The following is a 23,945-nucleotide window of genomic DNA, read 5'->3' as shown; positions in this document are numbered from 1 at the left end:
AGATATAGATGTTTATGCATTCGATTTCATTTTTGACAACTTCCAATTTTCCAAGATTCATACTTCGTACATTCCATGTTCTGATTTTCAATGGATGTTTACAACTGTTTCTCTTCATTTTGAGTTTGCCCCATCAACAAATGAAGGTCCCGTGGGCTTCTCTCCCATGGGCTTTACTCCATTCGCGTCATTACGGTCAACTCTACTTTGAGGAGACAGTTCTTCCCAGTCATATTTTGAGTGCCTTCTAACCTGAGGAGCTCATTTTCTTTTTTTTTTTTTTTAAATCAAATGTTTTTATTTTGCATTGAGTGAAAGTTTACAGGGCACATCATCAGCTTCACATTCAACCATTCATATAGCTTGTTTCATTACATTGATTATTATCCCCGCTATATATCATTAGTTTACAGTGTTTCTCTCTATCCTCTTTAGCTTTTTTTTTTTTTGGATGGGGGGGGACGTGGCTTATTGGAATTTACAGTCTCGGCTTTTAGGGGAGGTTTTTACATTTGTCTGTGGATATCCAGGACTCACGTATGAGATTACTAACAAGCATTACTGAATAATCAGATGAAGGACAGTTTGTTATGTCTACTAGGTGGCTAGAGTCTGATCCTCAGAGCCTATGGTTTGGACGGTCAACAACGCTTGGGCCCACAGGGACTTGGCCTCCTGACCGGGTCTGTGCTGTCTGTATCTGAGTCCTCCTTTTTTATTGATTGTTTAAGGGACGTTGCCTGTCTTAGGTGGTCAGTGCGAATTCCTCAGTCTTACCAGTCATTGAGACTCATTGCAGCATGGCAATGTCTCTGTCCCAAGTAGCCGAGGTTCCACGTGATCCTTACCTGTCTCTGGCCACACGTCCAGCATAAACAGCCGCCATCCGAGGAAGGCAGGGAGGGAGGAGATCAGCTGGGGACCCCATGCGCCCGACGTTGTCGGCCCACCACCTGCTCTAAGGTGACCAAGCAGGATCACTATGCTGAGGTTCAATCCAGTTCCTAGGGGATCTTATTCTCTAGCATGGGTAGCAAATGGGTAGCCATGCAGTGTTCACTTTGAGAATTACTTATATCATAAAATTGAGCGTGTAGCTGATGAATATCCCCAGACAAGTGTATATTGTTCCACAACCTCCTACAATGCTGTTGGATTAAGTTCCAATTAATTTCTGGGTTACTGAAAGATAACACAAATCTACTTATACCTTGGGTAACCTTAGCTGGGAGTGTAGTCTGGATATATTGGGTCTTATTTCCCTTAAGTGGTCTTCCTTTCTCTAAAGCATTTAGCCTGTTTTGTGAGCCGAGGAGCTCATTTTCCAGCACTTTATCTGACAGTGTTTCTCTGCTATTCATAAGGTTTTCAGTGACTAAATATTCGGAAGTAGTTTGTCACTCCTTCTTCCTAGTCTGTCTTCGTCTAGAAGCTCATCTGAAACCTGTCCACCATGGGTGACCCTGCTGGTATTTAAAATACCGTTGGCATAGCTTCCAGAATCACAGCAACTCACAAGCCACAACTGACAGAAGAGTGGTGGCTGTTTGGTTTTAAGTGGAAACTGTCATTTTTATTCATGTTATGGATTTGCCTACAGTATTGCTGCCCACTACTGCCCACCCAGCAACTCTCAGCAGTGGCACAAGGATAAGTCTCTTTCTTTCGATTCAAAATCCAAGAAGGTAGAAGAGATTCTGTTAGGTCGAGTCCTTGGGAACTAATTAAAATTAGAGCCTTTTCTTCTGCCCGTAATTCCTACTCAGTCACATTTCTCTTCACATCTAGTCAACACTCTTGCCAAATGTAAAGTCTGTAAAAAAGCAACAAAATAAACCTGTGTCAAATGACTGATGTCAGTATGCAAGAGGAATGTAACTGGTCATTGTATTTAAGTCTAGTGACAAGGATTATGAGTGCGACAATAATGGCACTTTTATTAAGTGCCTCTTGCGTGCTGGCAATGAGACTATACAATTTACAAGTATATTCTCATGACTCCTTATGAGGTGGTGGTGTGCCGAGGTGTCAGTACTGATTCATAGTGAACCTGAACAGGCTGTAAATCTTTACGGGAGCAGAAAGCCTCACCTTTCTCCCTCGGAGTGACTGGGAGATTCAAACTGCTGACTTTGTGGTTAGCAGCCCAGCTCAGGTACCACTCTGCCACCAGGACTCCTTTCTATGAGGTATGCTGTTGTGTAGGGTTTCTGAGGAGCTGCTGGTGAGCTTGAACTGCTGACCTTGTGGTTCAAACCGACCTTGCAGTCCGGTGCACTGACCCGTAGCACCACACCAGGAATCTTATGAAGTAGGTGCTATTATTATGCCAACACACAGATGGGAAATTAGGCACATAGATGTTAAGTAAGTTGGCAACGTGCATGGTGAGAGACAGAACCAGGATTAGTGCCCACACAGTGGTGCCCAGGTAATACTCCAAATACTATCCACTTAGCCGTGATTCTGCACTACCTCCCTACTGCAGATGTGGAAAACTAAAATATTTTTGTACTTCTATTATGGAAAGACGCACAAGGCAAGATCCAGCTATTCATCAATACCATTCTCCCTTTTTTTTTTTTCAAAAACAGCAGAATCCCAGAGTTTGGGCTGGGCACATTGCCACCCAGCTGGTGACCATATTTTCCAGTACACCCTGCAGTTTTCTGTGGCATGTGGATACACGTGAGCAGAAGTGATTTGAGCACTTCCAAGGTGTGCACCTAACAAAAGCCACTCATGCACTCCCAGGGGCTCCTTTTCCTCTTCCTCCTGACTGGACTGGAAACTCTGTGTAAGGATGCCTGAGGCATGCTCCACCTCTACACTGTGACAGGAAACACAAATGTTGTTATTTCTAAGTGCCGTCGAGTCGGTTCTGACCCGTAGTGACCCAGTAGGGTTTCCAAGGACCTACTGGTGGTTTTGAACTGCCAACCTCGTGGTTCAAACTGACCTTGCAGTCCAGCGCATTATCCTGCAGCGCCACACCAGGACTCCAGGGAAACACAAATAGGCCCTCTTGTTTCAGCCAGTGTATTCCTGAGTCTTTTTCTTACAGCCTCACAGTTTGTAAACCAGCAAACCCTTCCTAATAGAGTTCATCTGGAATTTTTGTGTTGGGAGTTCAGCATGAGGTTTTCAAACACTTTTCCAAGAATAAAATATCATTCAATGCCTGCTAATATTTGTCTTTACCTTTCTTGGTGATTTTTAAGATATGTCTCCCAATATAGTACCTTTGAAAAAAAAATACACCATTTATAGATTACAAAGGTGTTGGCATTGAGCTGCGGAAAGTAGGGCATGTGCTTCGAATGTCTTTCCTTGTTATGTGCTGTTGAATTGATTCTGACTTATAACACCTCAATAGGGTAGACTAGAACTGCCCACACAGGATTTCCTAGAATGTACAGGTTTTTACAGAAGTAGGTCATAGGGTCTTTTCTCTGATGGAGTGGCTGATGGTTTGAACTGCTAATCAATCAATCAATCAATCAATCAATCAGTTAGCAATCCAGTGCTTACCCACTGCATTCCCAGGGATTCTGCAGATTCCACATTCTTTTTACCTTGTTCTTATGAGCACCTGCTTGTGTGTGTAGAATAGACTAACTGGAATGTAAGCTGGGTAATTGCCTCTTGGATCTGGGACAGAGCCTGGCCAACTAGATTATTCCATTCATGAGAAGTCTGCCTGAAAACATCAGATCCAACAGTACTGACAAACCAGCATTGTATGTATTGGGTATTTGAAGTTCTTCACACAGATTGTCATGGTAGGGCCTTGAATAAGCCTCACTCATATCTTATTCAAACTGTTGTCACCAATAACACACACTAGGAATCAAAGAGATGTTAACTGAACTGAATTGCCCAAGTGTAATTTCATGTGAAATTAGCCAGAACCCCCCCTTAGAAGCAGGTTATATGAATGTATACTTTAAAATCACTTTTTTTCTTAAGGAAAATTTCAAAGATATTCATAAGTACAGAGATGAATATGATGAGCTCCCATGTCCAGGAATATTTTTATACAGATGAAGTCAAAGTCAGAAAAGAACATCAATGGCAACTTTGAAGAGGAAAAGAATTTGAAAAAGAATGGACAAAGAAGGGTGGAATCAAAAGGAGAGATCATGCTCACACAAATGTTCTTTGTAAGCTGAACAACAAAGGTAACAGTTCACCTTGTCCTAGGACTGTTTCTCATACCACCTGCAGGATTTATTGTTGTTGTTGTCAGGTGCCATGTAGTCGGAACCGACTCATAGCAACCCCATGCACAGCAGAACAAAACAATGTCCGATCCTGGGCCAACCTCACTACCGCTGTCACACTTGACACCATCAGTGATGCCACCTGGCTGATCTATCTCGTTGGGGGTCTTCCTCTTTTTCTCTGACCCTCCTTCTTACCCAGCATGACGTCCTTCTCCAGTGACTGTTCTCACCTGACAATATGTCCAAAGTATGAAAGACAATAGTTGTCTTCCAAATTTCTTGGCAGAGATGAGTGAGTGCCTCCTGTGCCGCCTCACTTTCTTGAAAGATTTCCATTTTGATTCCATCAATCCCTGGTGCCTTGTTCTTTGCCAATTCTTTCAATGCACTTTGGACTTCCTCCCTGAGTATCATTGGCTCTTGTTCATATGGTACCTCTTGAAATGGTTGAACATTAACCATTTCCTTTTGATACAATGATTCTGTGTATTCCTTCCATCTTCTCTTGATGCATTCTGCATCATTCAATAATTTTCCCAGAGAATCTTTCAATAACAAAAGTCGAGGTTTGAAATTTTTCTTCAGTTCCCCCAGCTTGAGAAATGCTGACCCTGTTCTTCCCTTTTGGTTTTCTAGTTCCAAAAGAGTGACAAACTACTTCCAAATCGCTAGTCACTGAAAACTCTATGAATAGCAGAGAAACATTATCAGATACAGGACCGGAAGGTGGGTTGGCACTCAGAATGCTACTGGGGAAAAAAACTCCTCCTCAAAGTAGAGTTGACCATGATGACGTGAATAGAGTTAAACATGGGGGAGAAAAGCGCACAGAACCTTCATTTGCTCGTGGGCCACAACTCAAGATGAAGAGAAACAGCTGTAAACATCCATTGAAAATCGGAAAGTGGAATGTGCGAAGTATGAATCTGGGAAAATTGGAAGTTGTCAAAAATGAAATGTAACGCATTAACATCGATATCTTAGGCATTAGTGAGCTGAAATGGACTGGTATTGGCCATTTTGAATCTGACAACCACATGGTTTACTATGCAGGGAATGACAAATTGAAAAGGAATGGTGTTGCATTCATCATCAAAAAGAACATATCCAGATCAGTCATGAGGTACAATGCTATAAGTGATAGGATAATGTCCATGTGCCTATAGGGAAGCCCAGTTAATACCACTATTATTCAAATGTATGCACCAACCACTAAAGCCAGTGAAGATGAAATAGAAGAATTCTACCAACTTCTTCAATCTGAAATCGATCAAACATGCAATCAAGATGATGTATTGCTCATTACTGGTGATTAGAATGCAAAGGTTGGGAGCAAAGAGGAAGGACCAGTAGTTGGAAAATTTGGACTTGGTGATAGAAATGATGCTGGAGAATGAATGGTAGATTTCTGCAGAATTTAGCAATACAATAATCATAACAAAAATATACCAAACATAAAAACAGTTGCCATGGAGTCCAGTCTGAGTCCTGTGTGTCAGATTAGAACTGTGTTCCATTGCGTTATCATGGCTGTGGCCTTTCGGAAGTGATCACTTCACTTCCAAGGCACCTCAGGGTGGATTTGAACCACCAGCCTTTTGATTTGTAGTTGAGTGCTAAGGACTCCATAACAAAAGTAGATAATATTTCTTGAATCTTTCCATGTACTAAGCATTGTTTTACAAACTTATGAGGTGGCCATTGTTACTGTATCTTTTTTACAAACAAGAAAATCCAGGCTTTGAGATCCAGAAAGTTGCATTCTCTAGAAGGAAAACTAGTGAAATATATATATGTGTGTATGTTATGTGCTTCGGAATTGGTATATGCATATTTGTTGTTGTTAGGTGCTGTTGGGTTGGTTCTGACTCATAGCAACCTATCCACAGCAGAAAGAAACACTGTCCAATGCTGCACCCTCTTCACAGTTACTGCTATGCTTGAGCCCATTGCTGCTGCCACTGTGCCACTCAATCTCGTTGGGGGTCTTCGTCTTTTTTGCTGACCCTGCACTTTACCAAACATGATGTCCTTCTCCAGGGACTGGTTCCTCCTAATAATATGTCCTAAGTAAGAGAGATGAAGTCTGGCTGTCTTGACTTCTAAGGAGCATTCTGGCTGTACTTCTTCATGTCTTTGTTGTTGTATAGTGCTTTTGAGTTGGTTCCAACTCGTAGCAATCCTGTATAGGGGTTCCGAGGAGCAGCTGGTGAGCTTGAATCGCAATCTTGTGGTTCAAACTGACTTTGCAGTCCAGCACATTGACCCACAGTGCCACACCAGGGCTCCATATATATATATGTGTTTGTAGTTGTTAAGTGGTGTCGAGTTGATTCCAACCCATAGCAAGTTTGAGCCACTGACCTCACAGTTCAAAGCAACTTTGCTGTAAAGTGTATTAACCAACAGAGCCACACCAGAACTCCGTGTGTGTGTGTGTGTGTGTGTATGAAGAAGTACAGCCAGAATACATAGATATATGGGCTCAAACATAACAATTGTGAGGATGGAGCAGGATCAGGTAGTATGTCGTACTGTTGTGCTGTGAGTTTAACTATGAGTTAAAGCTGACTGGATAGTAACAACAACAACACAATCAGTACAAAATGAATTATTCTTTTATCATGTCATTGTGGCGCTGTGGGTTAATGTGCTGGACTGCAAAGTCAGTGGTTCAAGCTCACCAGCTTGAACCTCGGAAACCCCATACTGGGTCGCTATGGATTGAAACTGACTCAACAGCACTTAACAGTAACAACAACAACAACATACCAGAAGTTGAAAACTAGAATTAGTCCTTCTTGTTGTTCTGTGCCATTGAATTGGTTTCGACTCATAGTGACAGGGTTTCCGAGAGCAGCTGGTGGGTGTAAACTTTTGCAGTTAGCAGTCCAGTGCTTATTGTACAGGGTCACACCAGGGCTCAGGAATTGTTATTGTTAAGTGACATCGATTCTGACACACAGCAAGCCTTTATAGAGTTTCCAAGGAGTAGTTGGTGAGTTTGAACAGCCGACTTTGTGGTTCAAACTGACCGTCCACTGCTTATCCTACTGTGGCACACTAGGAATTAAAAATCAGAAAGTTTCACATAAAAAAATTCACATTTCTGGCTTCTTTTGAAAAATAGTTCATTTGGCCACCTGTAGTAATTGGCATGGGGCTCCTTAGAGAAAATGAGCCGCAGCCAAGCTATGGCTCCTTGTCTACCTCACTGACTTGTATTAAGCACCAAGCTGGTGGGCCTGAACATTTAGACAGCACATGTACTGCCTAGGATGAGGATTTCTAATTCTAGACCAGCAGGAACATAATCATCATCCTGCCAGATTATGTACTGCCAGATAATGTCACCTCTCTTAACTCTTAAAACCAGTCATGTTTGGCTGATCCATGTGAATTTGCCAGTGTTTTGTTGTTGTTGTTTTTTTTTAAATAAATGCTTTATTGTGTATTTTGTGATAGTTTCCATGGGGAAACATTAGTTTTACATTCATTCTATCATACATTGTTTCAATGCCATAGTTACCATCCCATCCATGCATCATCCCCCAACCAAAGGGTATACCCTGTAAGCACACTCCCGCACCCCCCCCCACCCCCCACGGTCCTCAGCACACAGACTCTCTCCCTCTCTGGATTTCAGGTCTCATCCACTCCATCTCTTCACATCATCCTCTCTGTCTCCATCTCAGGCCTCACTGCTTCTCTGGGTGGGGTCCCGCTCTCCGCTCTTCTCCATTGATGGTCCCAGGGCCCTCTGTTCCTAGACTGAAAGGTTAGTCACTCCCCTCCTTGCTATAAAATATCCGCCTTTACATTTCCAGTCTTCACAATCAGTCCTGGTAACAATTTTTCACCATTGCCTCACATGAGACCCATCTGCATTTCTTTTCATCAGCCCTTCCCAGACAGGTTGGGTACTACTCACTGGAGACTCTACTATCCTCCCCGCCCTGTGGATCTAGGTTCCCTCTTGAAAGCTTGTAAGTCAGTCACTTCTTACCTTTGTATCCCTCCCCCCATTTTGGGTAGCCAATGTTCAAGTTGCCTATCCCTATCCACTCTTATTGTGGAGGGGGTGGGAATAAAAATTTGCCAGTTTTGAAGGTTCCAAATGTTAAAGTAAAGGAATTTATCATGGGAGATGCTAATCATAATCTATGCTAATACTTGCTTTAATAATTTAACCTGAGTTATTTCAGTGGCTGGGGATAATAATATGCACTAAAAGAAGGGATTTAACTAACGAATGCATTTAAAAAAACATGATTAACATTGTCATTGGTTTCAAAGGAGATTTAAAATATTCGTCACTTTCTGAGTGAAAGACCAGAACACAAGATGAAAGCTATCTTACAAATTAATAAGCCTGCTTCTTTCCACTCATTGACTGTTAGGAAGGGATTGGAGGGACAAAAATAACTATTTTGTTAGTTCCTCAGAATTTCTTTGGTAGAAGATGACTCCAACTTTCACCCTGAAATCTGTGTTTATACATTGGCAACTGGACTACACGAGGTTGTCTTGTGTTGTGCCTTTACCTGGTACAGCCAAAAAGAACACTAACCCGATGTGGTAAGCCTATACGACATTTTCACTGAGGAAAAATTTCAAGGAAGAACACTTGTACTCCTTGTAACTCCCAATAAAATATCCTTTAAGTCCTCAGATCACACCTTTGCTAAATAGCATGTCTTCTCTCTGACCCCTGGAATCTTTCTCCACACTCCTCACTGCCTGGCCTCTAACGTCTACTTTGTCTTCATCAACCACTCTTTGCCTGGTTCCCAGCTCAGAATGCTCAAGACCTCAAACAACCTGTAGGAAAGTCTAGTCAAGTTTTCTACAATGGCTTTTGCCCTCTGGGGAATAATAGCCTGCTGGGATTCTTGAGAATACAATTCTCCGTCCTACCTCAAGAAAAAATTTGGTGTCCCCACAAATGTATTACATCATTTTCTCCCAGAGTGGTGAGATAGGAAAGACGAAATGCAATATTTGCTTGTGGCACACAAGACTGTTTCCAACTCACACCCTGATCTTGTTTCTTTCTTTTTTTTTAATGGTGTTGGTAAACTTGAATTGGCTCTGTCAATACATAAGTTGACCGTGATAACAAGTGGACTGAGACAGTAAGATAGGTAAGGAGATGCCAGGATGATAAGAAGACATTCACGGAAAGAGATGTGGCAAGAATGTACAAACAGAGAAAATACTATGTGCAAAAACATTAAGGTGGAAATAAGTGTGGTCTGTTCAAGGAGCAAAGCTGGCTAGTTGCCTGGAGCGAATACCATGGATGAGGTGGGAGATGGAAGCTGGGACAATTCAAGTCTTTCTGAAAAGTTCATGCCCACTGGGAAGCCATTTGTATTAGCTCTAATAGGATAGCCCACTCAAATGGTTTATACTATAAAGGAGATTATTGGCTAGAGTAATGGAAAAGTCTGGAGGAAGAACTGCCTTTAGGTGAAGTTCAGTCAGGGCTTAGGTTCCATTTCTCTGAAATTCTTGTGACTTTGCTCGCCTCTGCAAGTCCTTGGACTAGCTTCTGTTGAGGCTGGAAAATCCTTTGGGCAACAACCAGGGTACATGTTTCTTTTTCCAAAATCAGAAGAAGGGCAGTCAAGTTTCTTTTTGCCACTTAACAGAAATCCTCAGCTTCACTCTGACCTGATCCATCTAGACAGTGGCCAGGAACTTGCTGTGTCTGGCTTGGGTTATGTGTAGTTACTTCTTATCTATAAAAACACCTCTGCAGTTATTAATTTAATTGTGGCCTTCTCAACCTTGAAGTTAGGACTGTGGCCAACCTCAGATGACATGGCTACAACTTTATGAGGGTAGAGTGGTTCCCCAGGAAGTAATCTGGAAGCTATTAGGAAAGGAAGAAAGGAGGAGTAGATGCTAGATAAGTAACCAAGACATTCCATTATACCGCTGAAGGATTTAAAAAAGATTACTATAGATGCTTTGAGGAGGACTAACTGGAGAAGCCAGAAAGGAAGAAGGTAGACCAGTTAGAAAACTTTTGCAGTAGTTCAAGCCAGAGAAGATGGTAGTAGTAACTAAGATGTATTTTGGAGCTAGAATTGACAGGGCTTGGTAATGGATTTTATTTTGTGGTAGAGAAGACAGCAATCTGTGTTGCTGTGTGCTGTCGAGTTGATTCTGACTCATAGTGACCTTGTAAAGCGTTTCTGTGAGAGCTGACCTTGTGGCTAACAGTCCAGTGCTTATCCAACAGGGCCACATCAGGGCCCAGCCATCTGTGAAGGTGTCTCAAATGCCAATCTCTGGGCATTATCATTGTAGACAAAGACGGAGGTGTTTGAGTGACTTTCTGTGTGAGTGAGAGATTAATCACTTTCATTTTTCTGTTTTTCTATTATATTCACTTTCTCTTTCTCTCCCCCCCCCTTATTATTATTATTATTTTTAAGTCAAATAACCGTAGTAGATTCTTTTGCTCTTTTGATGTTTCCAAATGATGAAAAAACAAAATCAGAAGAGATGATTTCCGTAGGGATTTATTCACTGTTCACCTTCTTTCCGAGTCAATTGAGAATATCTTCAAATGATCTATTTCTTTTAGTCTATTTTATAAGCCAAGAAATACAGCTTCATTTGTATTTCAGAACATAGTGAAATGAATATTAACTTAGATGCATGTTTTCAGTTTGAATTAACATGCTTGTAATGCCGTTCATCTTGCAAATTGCTATCATCAGGAATGAACATTCTTTAGCTTTTCGAAATATCAATGATAAAGCATAAGAGTCCAACTGCCGCCCCTGGTTTAATCCTCTAGCTATCTATCATCTCAGGTTTAATGAAAGAGTTGAATTAAACTTCAAGGATGTTGGATGGTTATTTTTGCAGGCTAAGCAAACAACTGCAATTTGATGCCCTTGATGGAAATGGATTGGGCATGTTAATTTTGCAAATAAATTCAGCAGAGCACTTACAATAAAAGATTCATTCTTGTTCTGATTGCTACTTCTATTCAGTCCTCTCAAAAACAATTGCTACTCCTTCGTTTATTAAAAAAGTTCAGGATTTGGTGTTTTCTCATTTTTCAATCTCTGTATATTTCATATTGACTCTGTTGTACTTTTTCTTTGGGTCAAGTCACCATCTCTCTGATTCTCCATTTTCTCATCCTCTCTCTTTCATAAGGCTTAAACATTCCTGACTAGATACCTCATAACTTTGGAGATGATCATGGAAAAGTGTGAAGACTGTTTCTTGTTGTTATTGGCTGCTGGCGTATGAATTCATACTCATAGTGACTCCATGTGTTACAGAGGAGAATTGCTGCATAAGGTTTTCTTGGCTGTATGCTTTTGGTTGGTTTTTAGGAGAGACGAGAAGTTCAATTTGTTGGTGGGTACAGGTCAGGCAGGGCAGTGCTACCAAGGCCTTCACAAATACAGGGCAAATCCATTTGTCAAGGGGAATGGTGATATATTTGACATAACCATCTGGGATGAGGGGCTTTTCAGTCACCTCCATCTTCAAACACATCAGCGTTAGACTCAGTAAATCTCACTTCTTAGAAATGTGGATCTTCTGATGCCAGAGCACTTGGACTTGGCCCTGCATAGAGCCTCAATCACATGCTCCTTGTTTTGAAGATTGGTGCCCATGGATCAATGTAGACTATGGTCACTTTAGCCTGAGGGTTCCCAAAGGAACCTCATGTACCTGTCTGGAGCCTAAATTAGGGACATCAGAGATTACAAAATGCAAAGACCTGAAAGAACAAGAAAGGGCTGTGTTCAAAGTCCCTAAGGGTAGCCCATATGTGCCAGTAGGCTTCATACACTGCCAAGGAAGCTGCTGTTTGCAGCAATGCACATTGCCCTCTACAGGGAAGGAAAATGGTTGGCTTAATTGGCTGCATACTCCTAACAGGCCTTTTCTTATACAGGTCGACTGACTGGCTTCAAAATGCCAATTTTTACTGATTTCTAACACTGATCTCTAAAATTAGGCTGACTTCTCTCCACAGTCAAGGAGCCCTGGGGCATGGTAGGATATGTGCTGAGCTGCTAGCAGTTTAAATCCACCAGTTACTCTGAAGGAGTAAGATGAGGCTTCTTCCTACTCCCGTAAGGATTTATAGCCTCAGAAAGCCTATATAGTGTCACTGTTAGTTGGAAGTGACTCCACAGCACACAACCACTACCACCCCCCACACAGTCACAGTGTTTGCCAATGGCAGACTTCCAGCTCCATGGGCAAAGCCTATCTCTCTAAAGTTTCCAGCATGGAGGAGCAGAACAGGATGTGTCCTCTCTGAAAACAAGCAGATCCCAAAGAGCAAAAGGAGGAGGAAGGGGCTGAGTCACAGATGCCTAGTTCCAGTATTCCACATTTTTAGATAGGAAGAAGTTCACTCCTTCTCCTTTGTAGGAGTGAAGAAGGGGCGGAGAGTAAACAAGATGCTACTCTAGTAGATTCTCTTTCTCATAGAAAGAAGATACAAGGGGAGGAAGTTTCTCCTTTTCACTTATCTTCAGATTTGTGCACTCTCAGCTTATCAAACGTAACCACTAAGTTTAAACCAGTGGTGTGACCAATATCCTTTCCAGAAGGTCAGCCATTATCAGGACAGCACTATACAACCTTCATGAGAGTATCTCCCACCTCTTCCTTCCAACGCGACTTCTACTCCTTTGTGTAGTCTTCTGAGACTGGTGGGAAGAGCAGTACTGCCCTCAGAGGCAATATATTTACGTAATCCTAAAGTCACACACATGTTTGGTAAGATGGAGGCTCAGAGAAAAAGAGGAAGACCCCCAACAAGATGGATTGGCCAGGTGGCAGCATCGATTGACTCAAGTGTGGCAACAGTAGTGAGGTTGGCCCAGGATGGGACATTGTTTCGTTCCACTGTGTATAAGGTCGCTATGAGTTGGTCCTGACTCGATGGCACCTAACAACAACAAGGTCACACTTAAAAAGTGTGTGACATGGTTGTATTCTTTCACCATACTTATTCAACCTGTATGCTGAGCAAATAATCTGAGAAGCTGGGTTATATGAAGAAAAACGTGGCATTAGGATTGGAGGAAGACTCATTAACAACCTGCAATATGCAGATGATACAACCTTGCTTGCTGAAAGTGAAGAGGACTTAAAACATTTACTGATGAAGATCAAAGAGCACAGCCTTCGGTATATGGATTGCATCTCAATGTAAAGAAAACAAAAATTCTCACCACTCAACCAAAAAACAACATTCTTATCAATGGAGAAAAGATTGAAGTTGTCAAGGACTTCATTCTTCTTGGATCAACTATCAACACTCAAGGAAGCAACAGTTAAGAAATTAAACGACGTATTGCATTAGGCAAATCTGTTGCATAAGACCTTTTTAAAGTGTTGAAGAGCAAAGATGTCAGCTTGAGAACTAAGGTGGGCCTGACCCAAGCCATGGTATTTTCAATAGCCTCATATGCATGTGAAAGCTGGACAGTGAATAAGGAAAAGCATAGACGAATTGATGCTTTTGAGTTATGGTGTTTGTTGGAGGAGAATATTGAAAGTGTCATGGGCTGCCAAAAGAACCACAGATCTGTTTTGGAAGAAGTGCAGCCAGAGTGCTCCTTGGAGGCCGAGATGGCCAAACTTCATCTCTCATATTTTGGACATATTGTCAGGAGGGACCAGTCACTGGAGAAGGATATCATGTTTGGTAAGGTGGAGGGTCAGAGAAAAAGAGGAAGACCCCCAACGAGATGGATTAGCCAAGTGGCAGCATTGATGGACTCAAGCGTGGCAACAGTGGTAAGGTTGGCCCAGGATTGGGCAGTGTTTTGTTCTGCTGTGCATAAGGTCGCTATGGCTCGGTACTGAGTTGATGGCACCTAACAACAACAACAAGGTCGCACTGAACCCTATCTACAAGTTTCCATCTAATTCGATTTTTTCCAGTCCTAGTGTGGTGCTATAAGGAGCTCTGGTAGTGTAGTGGTTAAGAATCAGGCTGCGAACCCTAAGGCCAGCAATTTGAAACTCTACGCGGCTCCGCAGGAGAAAGATGAGGTGTTCTGCTCCCGTAAAGGTTTACAGCCTCGGAAGCCCTGTACAGGGTCGCTATGGGTCAGAACCAAATCGATGGCACTTAACAACAACAGCAGTGTGGTGCTATAAGCACTGGACTCCTAACCGCAAGGTCAGCAGTTCCAACCCACCAGCTGCTCCTTAGAAATGTTACACAGAGTCACTATGAGTAAGAATCAATTCTACACAGCAGTTAACAACAACAATTATGTACAGCTGTGTCCTTTGGAACATCAGAGCTTCTGCGAAGAGACTATATAGCAATGTAAAAATGCTTCAATAACAGACATTCCAGGAAAAGATTGTGTTGTTAATTGCTGTTGAGTCAGTTTCGACTCATAGCAACCCTGTATAGGGTTTCCAAGGAGCAGCTGGTGAGCTTGAACCACCAACCTTGCAGTTTAAGCTGGTCTTGCAGTCCAGTGCATTAACCCATAGCGCCACACCAGGGTTCCAGGAAAAGATTGTGCTGTCAAATCGGTTCCAACCCTGAGCAACCCGGTATAGGGTTTCTGAGAAGCAGCTGGTAAATCTGAACCACTGACCTTGCAGTTTAAACCGACTTTGCAGTCCAGCTTATTAGCCCACAACGCCACACCAGGACTCCAGGAAAAGATTAATGGCCCCAATTTAAAAATAACTCATCTACGTTTGTGAATTTATTTCCCAGGGAGAAATTCAAGTTAAAAGATGAAATTCCCTACGGAGTGTGTTAAAGTTAAAATAAAGTTTAAATTTCATCCTTCCCAATTTCTGATGGTGCTCACTCTGAAGTAGAGGGTTCTTGATGCCTGGCTAGCACAGCCTGGACCGTCTCTCATTAGAATGGTTGTGCATCTTTCACAGTTTTGGAAATAATGAATTAAACACCGAATTTCTAATAAAGAATATTACTAAAGTACTTAATCAACACTAACAAAATTAAACAAACAAACAAGTCAGCTCCAAGAGCTTCAAGTAATTAAGGCAAAATGATGCTCCCGGAATCCTGCACTTTCCAGAACAGACTCCGTGATATTTTGATTTGTGTTTCACCAGGATGTCAGCCCATCTGTGTAAGTACTAGTCATTGATCTGCAAACTTAAACTTATTAGAAGAACCTCCCTCAATAAGTGAATTTTTGTGACATGTTTTATCATTTCTGTGGGAAGAACCCACTGATATTTCGTCAAGAGTAGCATATGAGCTTGCAAAATTTAGAAATGTGTAATGATGACTAGCCCAATCATGAGGTCTTTCTTTCCCAGCCTCTGAACTTGCATTTCCCCTTTGAGCTCTTTCCCAATACACCCTGCTCCCCGGAGTCTGGCCTCTATCTAGTGGCATAGGTGCCACCCTCCGCTGTGCACACGTCTCAATTCTTTGCCACAATGGCTCCTGCTGCCACCATTTGTTGTGGAACTGCTTAGGCTTGTGACGGTTCTCATCCCCATTTGTTTCAGAGGGAAAACATCCTCAGCAGATTCCTGAACTAAAGCTGCTGCAGATGTGTCTAACATCTACTTAGGCATGTTAATCAGGATTAGGTTTGGTGATGAATGACAGAGATCACAGTGGGAAGGGAGGTGCTTATTGCTTTCACATAAAGGTCTAGGTCAGCATTGTGGCTGATGTAGCCCTCCTAGTGTGGGGCATCCTGATTTCTTTGATATTATTGGCCCACTTACATGACTTCGACCTCATTTCCCCACAGGGGACCATCTACATCCTAGGCAATGGAGGTAGAAAAGCATGAGCTGTTGTTGTTGTTGTTAAGTGCCGTGGAGTCAGTTCTGACCCATAGCGACCCTGTACAAGGTTTCCAAGGCTGTAAATCTTTACGGGAGCAGAAAGCCTCATCTTTCTCCCACGGAACTGCTGGTAGTTTTGAACTGCTGACCATGAGGTTAGCAGCCCAACTCGTAACTACTATGCTACCAGAGCTCCTTGGAAAAGCATGAGAAGAAAGCAGAAGTGCTTGCTTCTGTATCTTGAAGATTCAGCAGATGTCACATTAGGTACCCTATCTACAATTTAAGACACAATGGGGTGGGAATCCTGAGCTGCAAGAGAGGCTGAGAAACATATGGGCAGTCTCACTTATGGACAGCTCCTATGTGTCCTTTAATGTTATATTTATGTTCCATCATGACGAAATGACTGAACCAACCTCCACAAGCAAAAAAATTTTCCTTATAACTACCTACCTGCACGTGTTAGATGTGCAGCTTTTAAATCACTGAAAAAGCTTCAAGAGTATTCTTGCATTAAAGCAAGGCTAAAAAAGAACCATATATACCTGTTCTGACTCACCTACAAATTCTTCTTAAAGATTTAAAGACATTGTCAGAAATGGTTGTTGTTCGTAATCCAAGGATTACCTGTATCTCCATCTAGGCAGCCATATGCTCAACCAAACATTTTCTCACTATTGAAGAAAGGAAGAATGGATATTGAACTACCAGATTAGTCCGTTGCTCAGGGACCAGGTGAGGGTGAAGTGATATGACTCCTTAGTTCTCTTCTGCACAGGACCCTCCCCCTGCTTTTGATTGGTCCAGGCTTCCTTTCAGTAGTTATTTCTGATATGCCTTTTTCTGAAAGAATGGGATACGACTGAATGCCTGAGGCACATAATCCAGCTTCTCGGATCGTTTGCTCACTGTACAGATTGAATAAGTATGGTGAAAGAATACAGCCCTGGCATACACCTTTCTCAATTTTAAGCCATTCAGTGTTCCCTTGTTCTGTTTGAAGGGCTGCCTCTTGGTCTCATGAGCACAATTAAGTGTTCCAGAATACTCATTCTCTGCAATGTTGTCCACAGTTTGTCATGATACAGTCTGAAAATGTTTGCGTAGTCAATAAAGCACAGGTAAATATCTTTCTGGTATTCTCTACTTTTAGTGAAGATCAATCTACCATCCTCAGTGGTATCCCTCATTCCACGTCCCTGCCTGAATCCAGCTTCAGCCTCTGGCAGTTCCTTGACAATTTATTGTTGCAGCTGTTTTTTGAATTATCTTTAGCAAAAATTTATTTGCATGTGATATTAACGATATTATCCGATGATTTCCGCAGTCCATTGGGTCACCTTTCTTTGGAATGGGCACTAATAATGGATCTCTACCAATCAGTTGGTCAGGCAGCTGTCTTCCCAAAATCTTGGTATTGGAGTCCATTTATTACTGTCCTGCCTGGCTCTCTTCTATGTTCCACCTTTCTTGTTCGTTTCATTTTGAAGTTTAATTCCAAAATTTTTTAGGTGTATTCCCTCAGGGTACAGGTAATTACAGGGCCACCTGGAAGCTCATCCACTATTTCTGACTGGGTCTCCTCTCTCACATTGCCCAGACCTCCAGTGTGTACTTGTTATAGCTGTCCTGGTCTGTAAGGAATGGTTCCCTAGTGCTTCTTATCAGGGAATCATGGAGTTCTTTAAGAGAGTACTTTACCAGAAGTGGACTATATTCTTGCTCTCTGGGAGTCTTTACAATATGCTGGGGTTTGTTTCTATTCTTGAGATTTCTTTAGGCCTAAGGTATTATTTATTTTTTAAAATAATCCGACATAAAATAGTTTTTGTTTTTTTTTTAAACTAAGCCCTAAGTACAGCATCTCTTCCCTGGTCTGTCTTTCAGTATTGCATTACATTTTTCTTTTTTATCTATCTGATTTGTCTTCTAAAACCTCAATGTTTTCTCTAATAAGTTTTCTCCTCCTTGATCTTAGTTACTCATAGTTTGTTTTGTTCTCATTCATTCACTGCTCCTGTTCTGAGTAAGACTGAAGCACATTGTAGAAAACACTCAAGACTTTCCTCAATTTCCTGAAAAACGTGATTTCTAGAGACAGAGTTCTAGGCACAGGCCTATCCCTTAGATTAAAAACAGTTTGACTTGTGTCTTTAACTAAACCAAAGAAGGCACCTTTTTTTAAAAAAAAATATTAATACAGGTTCTCACTTTGTCTTGGTTATTAACTGTACTAGCCTTCAATGGGTACATGCACAGCTGGAGACTTAGAGCATGGTAAAAACACCTAAGTAATTTACAAATTACATTTGTGGTGGGAGGAGGGAACTCTTGAGTCTCTGGACAGGTCACATGACTTTAAGCTTAGTTTTGGGGTACCAATTTCATGGGCTGGCATTAACAACAAAAAAACTTATACTCCAGTGCTCTATAGCATAAATGTTGTATTAAGAACTTACCTGTAAAGCAATGATAGAACTAGTAAACACTACTTTGAAACCCTGAAAGAAATAATAAATCTAGGAGACAAATACCAATGGATACCAAAATCATTAGGTAAAGGATTATGGGGAGCCCTTGCCAAGCATGTCCTGAGCCGCTGCAGCAGACACCGTACTTTCTCCACTCCCACATTCTCCACGCGAGACCCGCAACCATGCCTCCAAGTGTTCTTAAAGCAGAGATGAATAATATCCAATGTCCACTGCTACTTCAAGTAGTGGAAGAAGTACAGGGAAGTCCATAAGCTTTGCAATTGAATTACAGAGTATGATGTTTTCTTTAGGAGATGCCAGAAAGCCTCTTCGTGAAACAGCAGTTTTGGTAGAAGATGTGGTACACACACAGTTAATTAATCTGTTACAGAAAGCTGCTGAAATTTCTCAATAGCAAGGAGCAAAGGCAAAAAGATCTTCTGCTGAAGATCTTTTGTTTGTGATGCACAAAGATAAGAAAAAACTTAGAAGACTGCTAAAATACATGTTTTTCCAAGACTACAAATCAAAGATTGTCAAAGGCATAGATGAGGATGATCTTCTGGAAGACAAATTGAGTGTCAGCAATAATGCGAACAGGACAAAAAAATTGCTCAAGACTTTCTCAATTCTACTGAGCACAGGAGAACTCTTGGAAATGCTTGAAGATGATGTAATTGATGAAGTTAAACAATAGAGAATGGAGAATGCAGAAAGACAAACTTGAATGATGGATTCAGCTCAATATGCAGAATTTTGTGAAAATTGGCAATTACATTTCTCCAAAATGGCCTCCAAATTTCTGCAGCAGTATGGAAATAAAACCCAACACTGTCATTGTCCTGATGGAAATTTTAGGGTATTTAGCATATGAAACGGTGGCACAGTTACTGGATCTGGCTCTCTTTGTGAGGCAGGATATGGTAACCAAGGCAGGGGACTATTTCAGCCATGTTTCTGCAACCTTCATTCAGTATCACAGCTCTGCTGAGAACTCCTGCACTAAGTCCAGTCCAGACTCCCCCAAGAGCACACCCCCTCCTACACCAACGGCTCCATCCTGTGGATCACAGTGCTCTGGGAAATCCATGTCCAGATCGCTAGGGAATAGGAGTGCTGGACAAGACCCAGTTAAAACCAAGCAAAGGAAAAGGAAAAAGAGCCCCGCGGCTTGTGGTGTTGAGGCCATCCAGCCTTGCCACATCAGAGAGGCCATTCAACACTATGGCCACAAGATTGGTCCCTTTCCCCATTCACAGTACATAATAACAGAGTTATAAAATGTTATATTTATAATCTGAAAGAATCTTGATTTTCAAGTGGTCAAATGAAGAAGCAATGGAATTGTTCTAAGGGACAAAAAAGATTATGGGGATCTCTTTACCAATAGATCTGACCACAGCTGAATGCCTCGATCTGTTGAGACATCGCTAAAAGAGGTACAATTGGATACTGTGTGCCTGATGTGATACAACAGGAACCACACTGTATCACCCAGGAAGTATTCTGGAAAAAAACTTTTTGAACCCAAATTTAATACCATCTCTAGATCCACCTACTAATTTGCATACACACACAAACAAAAAAGGTGATACAGGAACATATTAAATGACACAAAGAGGAAAAGAAGATACAATTACTCAAATTCAGAAAGTGGGATAAATGTCCCAGTGACATTAACTGGGAACTCTTTAAGCACCATACCAACCATATGCAGGGTGGCTATTTCCCATGGATCTTGACTTAAAAAAAGCAACTGTTAAAGATATTTTGTAAAACTCTTTATTTTGAAATAAATTTAGACTTACAGAAAAGTTGCAACACTACAAACAATTCCCATATACCCTTCCACCAAGATTCCATGAATATTTTAAAAAGTTTACCACACTGACTTTATTATTCTCTCCATGTAACCATATTAGTTTTTTTCTGAACTGCTTTGGGAATAAATTACAAACAAAATGCCCCTTTAACCTTACTTTAGTGTACATTTCCTAAAAACAAGGTCATTCTCATACTTAACCACAAGGCAATTAGCAAAATCAGGAAATTAACATCCATATTCTAAAATTTCCTATAGACCTTATTCAATTTTTGCTAACTGCCCCAATAATGTCTTTTATTATTGCTATTGTTAAGTGCCTTTGAGTTCATTCCGATTCATAGTGACCCTGTATAGGGTTTTGGAGGAGCGGCTGGTGAGTTTGAACTGCTGACCTTGTGGTTCAAAGTAACCTTGCCATCCAGTGTTTATCCTACAGTACCACACCGGAACTCGTGTCTTTTAGAGCAAAAGAAAAATGCTGGGTTCAACATCACACATTCCATTATTTGTCATGTCTCTTCAGTCTTCTTAACCTGGAAGAGTTTTTCCATCTCTGCTGTTCATGATCTTGACAATCTTAAAACAATCATTTTGAAGATAACCCTCAATTTTGGTTTGCTTGGAGTCCCGATGCGGTGCTGCAGGATAATGGACTGAACCACAAGGTCGGTTTGAACCAGAAGGTTGGTGGTTCCAACCCACCATTTGCTCCTTGGAAATCCTATACAAGGTTGCTATGAGTCAGAACCAACTCGACGGCACTTAATAAAACCTATTTTCAGATTATGCATTTTTGGTGTTGGTGTTGTTAAGTACATTGAAAGGGAGATAAGAGGGCTGCAGACAGAGTGGACGAAAATGAAGAACAAAACTCAAAATTATAAAAAAAAGACTAGGTGTACTGGTCAGAAAGACATGGGAGAAACACCAGATGATGGTCCTTGTCCACCCTTCAGGTCTAGAACAGAATTTACCTTCTTGATCCAAATTTCACCCAAGTGGTAGATAGGTATATAGTGGGGACAACAACAGTAGTAAGGTGTGCTCATCATGGCACAGTCAACCATGCAGAAGCAGCGGCCAACATTTAGCTCTGCTTAATGATCAGAAGGGAAGGGAAGGAGGGTTGGGAAGGAGGATGAAATGGAAATAAGAACCACAGGGTGGAAGTGGGATAACTGCTGTTCCATGGTGGGAATTGCAATCATTGAGATGAAGCAAAGTATATGATATGCTGAACATAAAACTAATGATCTGCTCTGTAAACCTTTACTCAAATAAAAAGTTTCAAAAAAAAAATTTATATTCCAGAGCAGATTCTATATGGGTTTGTAACTGAGACAGACAAGCTTTTATTATTATTATTATTATAATAAAGTAAATCCGAGGACTCCTGGTATCTGGGTAAGTATTCTTGCTGTTCAATTAACTCTAGCGTTCCATGCTAACATATACAACTGAACAGGAGTCCATGAAACAACATACTTTACTTATAACCATATTGTGCATCTTCATTCTGTTATTCTTAAACTTCTCCAGGTAGACAGAATTCTCAAAGTTCATTATACTGGTGTAGTGGTGGGCCTGGGGACAGAGGTATTGTTAAACAAGATGGCTTAAGGATGTTCAGTTTAGTTCAAGTTGAAAATAAGGCAGTCTAATTGGAAAGAACATGGCAGAATAGATTTCTGAATCAGACAAAAATGATTTCATATGATAGTACCAAAATTCAGATTAGTCAAATGTTCTATGCTCAATATAGGAGAAGGTGAAGTTAATCGGTTTGGTGCACATTTCTAGGGAGTTTTGCGTCTCTAGATATAAATCGGTTAACAATAATAAAGCCAGCTCTCAATTATTCTGACACAGTGATCAATCAGGTCTTTGGCTATTTTTCCATGCCTTCTGTGGCTTCTCTTGGTCATTTCATGTATAGTTTAGTAAACATCAAAGAAAATACACTTCTGTCAAATTTTGTGACTTACTGAATGAAGAAGGCTTGTCGAAAGAGACAATGGCTGGTTGACAGAAGTTTTATAAATAGTTTGAGCATGTTATTTGTGATTTCCATGTCCTTCTTTAAATAATTATGAATTTAATTAAACAAGATCATGTAAAAACGGTTACACAATAGAGCTTTACAACCAAGATACAAAACGTTCTCATTTTATTTTTCTGAAAACTTGATAAAACGTTTATTTCACCAAGGATTAATCCTTTCCTAATGTTCAAATTTAGAATATGCTTTTGTGTCTGTCACATAGGAGAAAACATTCAAAATTGCTACTGTCGAAGTTTCTTCTAGTTTTTTAAACACTCTTGTAGGAGCAACTGGTTCAAAATGCTGCTTTGTTTTAAAGCACACAGTTTAGACGTATCTTCACTGATGACAGGAATATTTTCAGTTTGTTCCTGAGCTGTCAGGTCACTTTCGCTGTCAGACAGTGTACACAGGAGAGTGTCATTTTCATAGGTTGGAAAATAATACCTGAAACAACCACAGATAGACTGAATAACCAAACTAATAAATTATCCAGGAGTTTTCTAGGTAGCATTGCTATACATTAATACATCCATCCAGCTCTGTGATTTTGTTAGATTTCCTTGCCAACAATTTCAACAGCACTTTGCAAGAGCCTTGGGGAGATGAGGAGCCCTGGTGGCATGCTGGTTAAGTGCTCGGTTGCTAACTTAAAGGTCTGAACCTTCTAGGTTCTCTCGGGGAGAAATATGTGATAAATCTATTGCCATAAAGAACACTTATGATGCTGCTGTGAGTCTTAACTGTTTTCATGGTCATAGGTTTTGTATAAAGGAAGACAACTTTTGAGTTATATTCACCTTTATTGGCTGACATCAGTCTTACAAAATGAAGAAATGTTTCACAGCCACTTCTAACGGGCCGCTCAGCCTCTGCTTGGTATTGACTGTGAGAAGATACTTGTTAAAAGGCAGCCAGCTCTAGTACTGGATAGCTCTTGTTGTTAGGAAACAGCCCCTTAAATAAAGCTAAAACCAACATCTCCCTTATATCTACTCAGAGGTACTTCCTTCTAGGCTAACAAAGTTCACAGTAAGAATCCTTCAACTACCTGTTAAAAATGGCTGTTCGTCTCCCCCCCCCCCGGCTTTTTTTTCCCAACCTAATCACTCCTAGTGAGCAAAAAGGAAGTGCTTCTTGAATTACAAATTCTGGTCCTTGTTTGGACATACTTTGGAGTTAGTCTGGGGTACCTCTGAGGATTCTGATCTAAGAGGAATGATATGAACAGAGTAGTGACTCAATCTAGGGCTTACTTTGGCTTTCAGGGCCTGGGGTTTCTGGGGGTTTTTCTGAAGGAGAAACACTAGAGCTTTGGGGTGGGAGTTCCAGGACCTGGTTTAACATTCTCTGAGGATACAGGAATCACTGGGCAACTTGAAACCCAAAACTTCTCAGAAGTCCCTTCAACTGAGGTTATCCCTGAGATGTGAAAGGCAGTATAGGAGGACTGAACTGGCAAAGGCTAAGTAGGAGGCTGACAGCACCTCACCGGTACCAGCTGCTCAATGTTCATCAGGTGCCAAGATGAAAAATACACACCAAGATCCCAACCATGTATGGATCTTAAT

At 41.2% G+C, this 23,945-nt stretch overlaps 1 protein-coding gene and 1 pseudogene across 1 annotated transcript in view; one reads left to right on the top strand and one right to left on the bottom strand.

The window, feature by feature from the left end:
* The first annotated feature begins 18,731 nt into the window (after nt 1-18,731).
* LOC102815672 lies at nt 18,732-19,788 on the top strand (annotated as a pseudogene).
* Nucleotides 19,789-22,634: 2,846 nt separating this feature from the next.
* ZNF277 (zinc finger protein 277) overlaps nt 22,635-23,945 on the bottom strand; it is a 127,418-nt gene continuing 126,107 nt past the window's right edge. The window contains exon 12 of the mRNA XM_006859355.1: nt 22,635-22,821. Coding sequence (XP_006859417.1) covers nt 22,635-22,821 — 187 coding nt within the window. The remainder of the gene's footprint in view (nt 22,822-23,945) is intronic.

Source organism: Chrysochloris asiatica, unplaced genomic scaffold (assembly GCF_000296735.1).
Source record: "Chrysochloris asiatica unplaced genomic scaffold, ChrAsi1.0 scaffold00032, whole genome shotgun sequence".
NCBI lineage: Eukaryota > Metazoa > Chordata > Mammalia > Afrosoricida > Chrysochloridae > Chrysochloris > Chrysochloris asiatica.
This window is presented reverse-complemented; position numbering and strand designations above follow the sequence as displayed.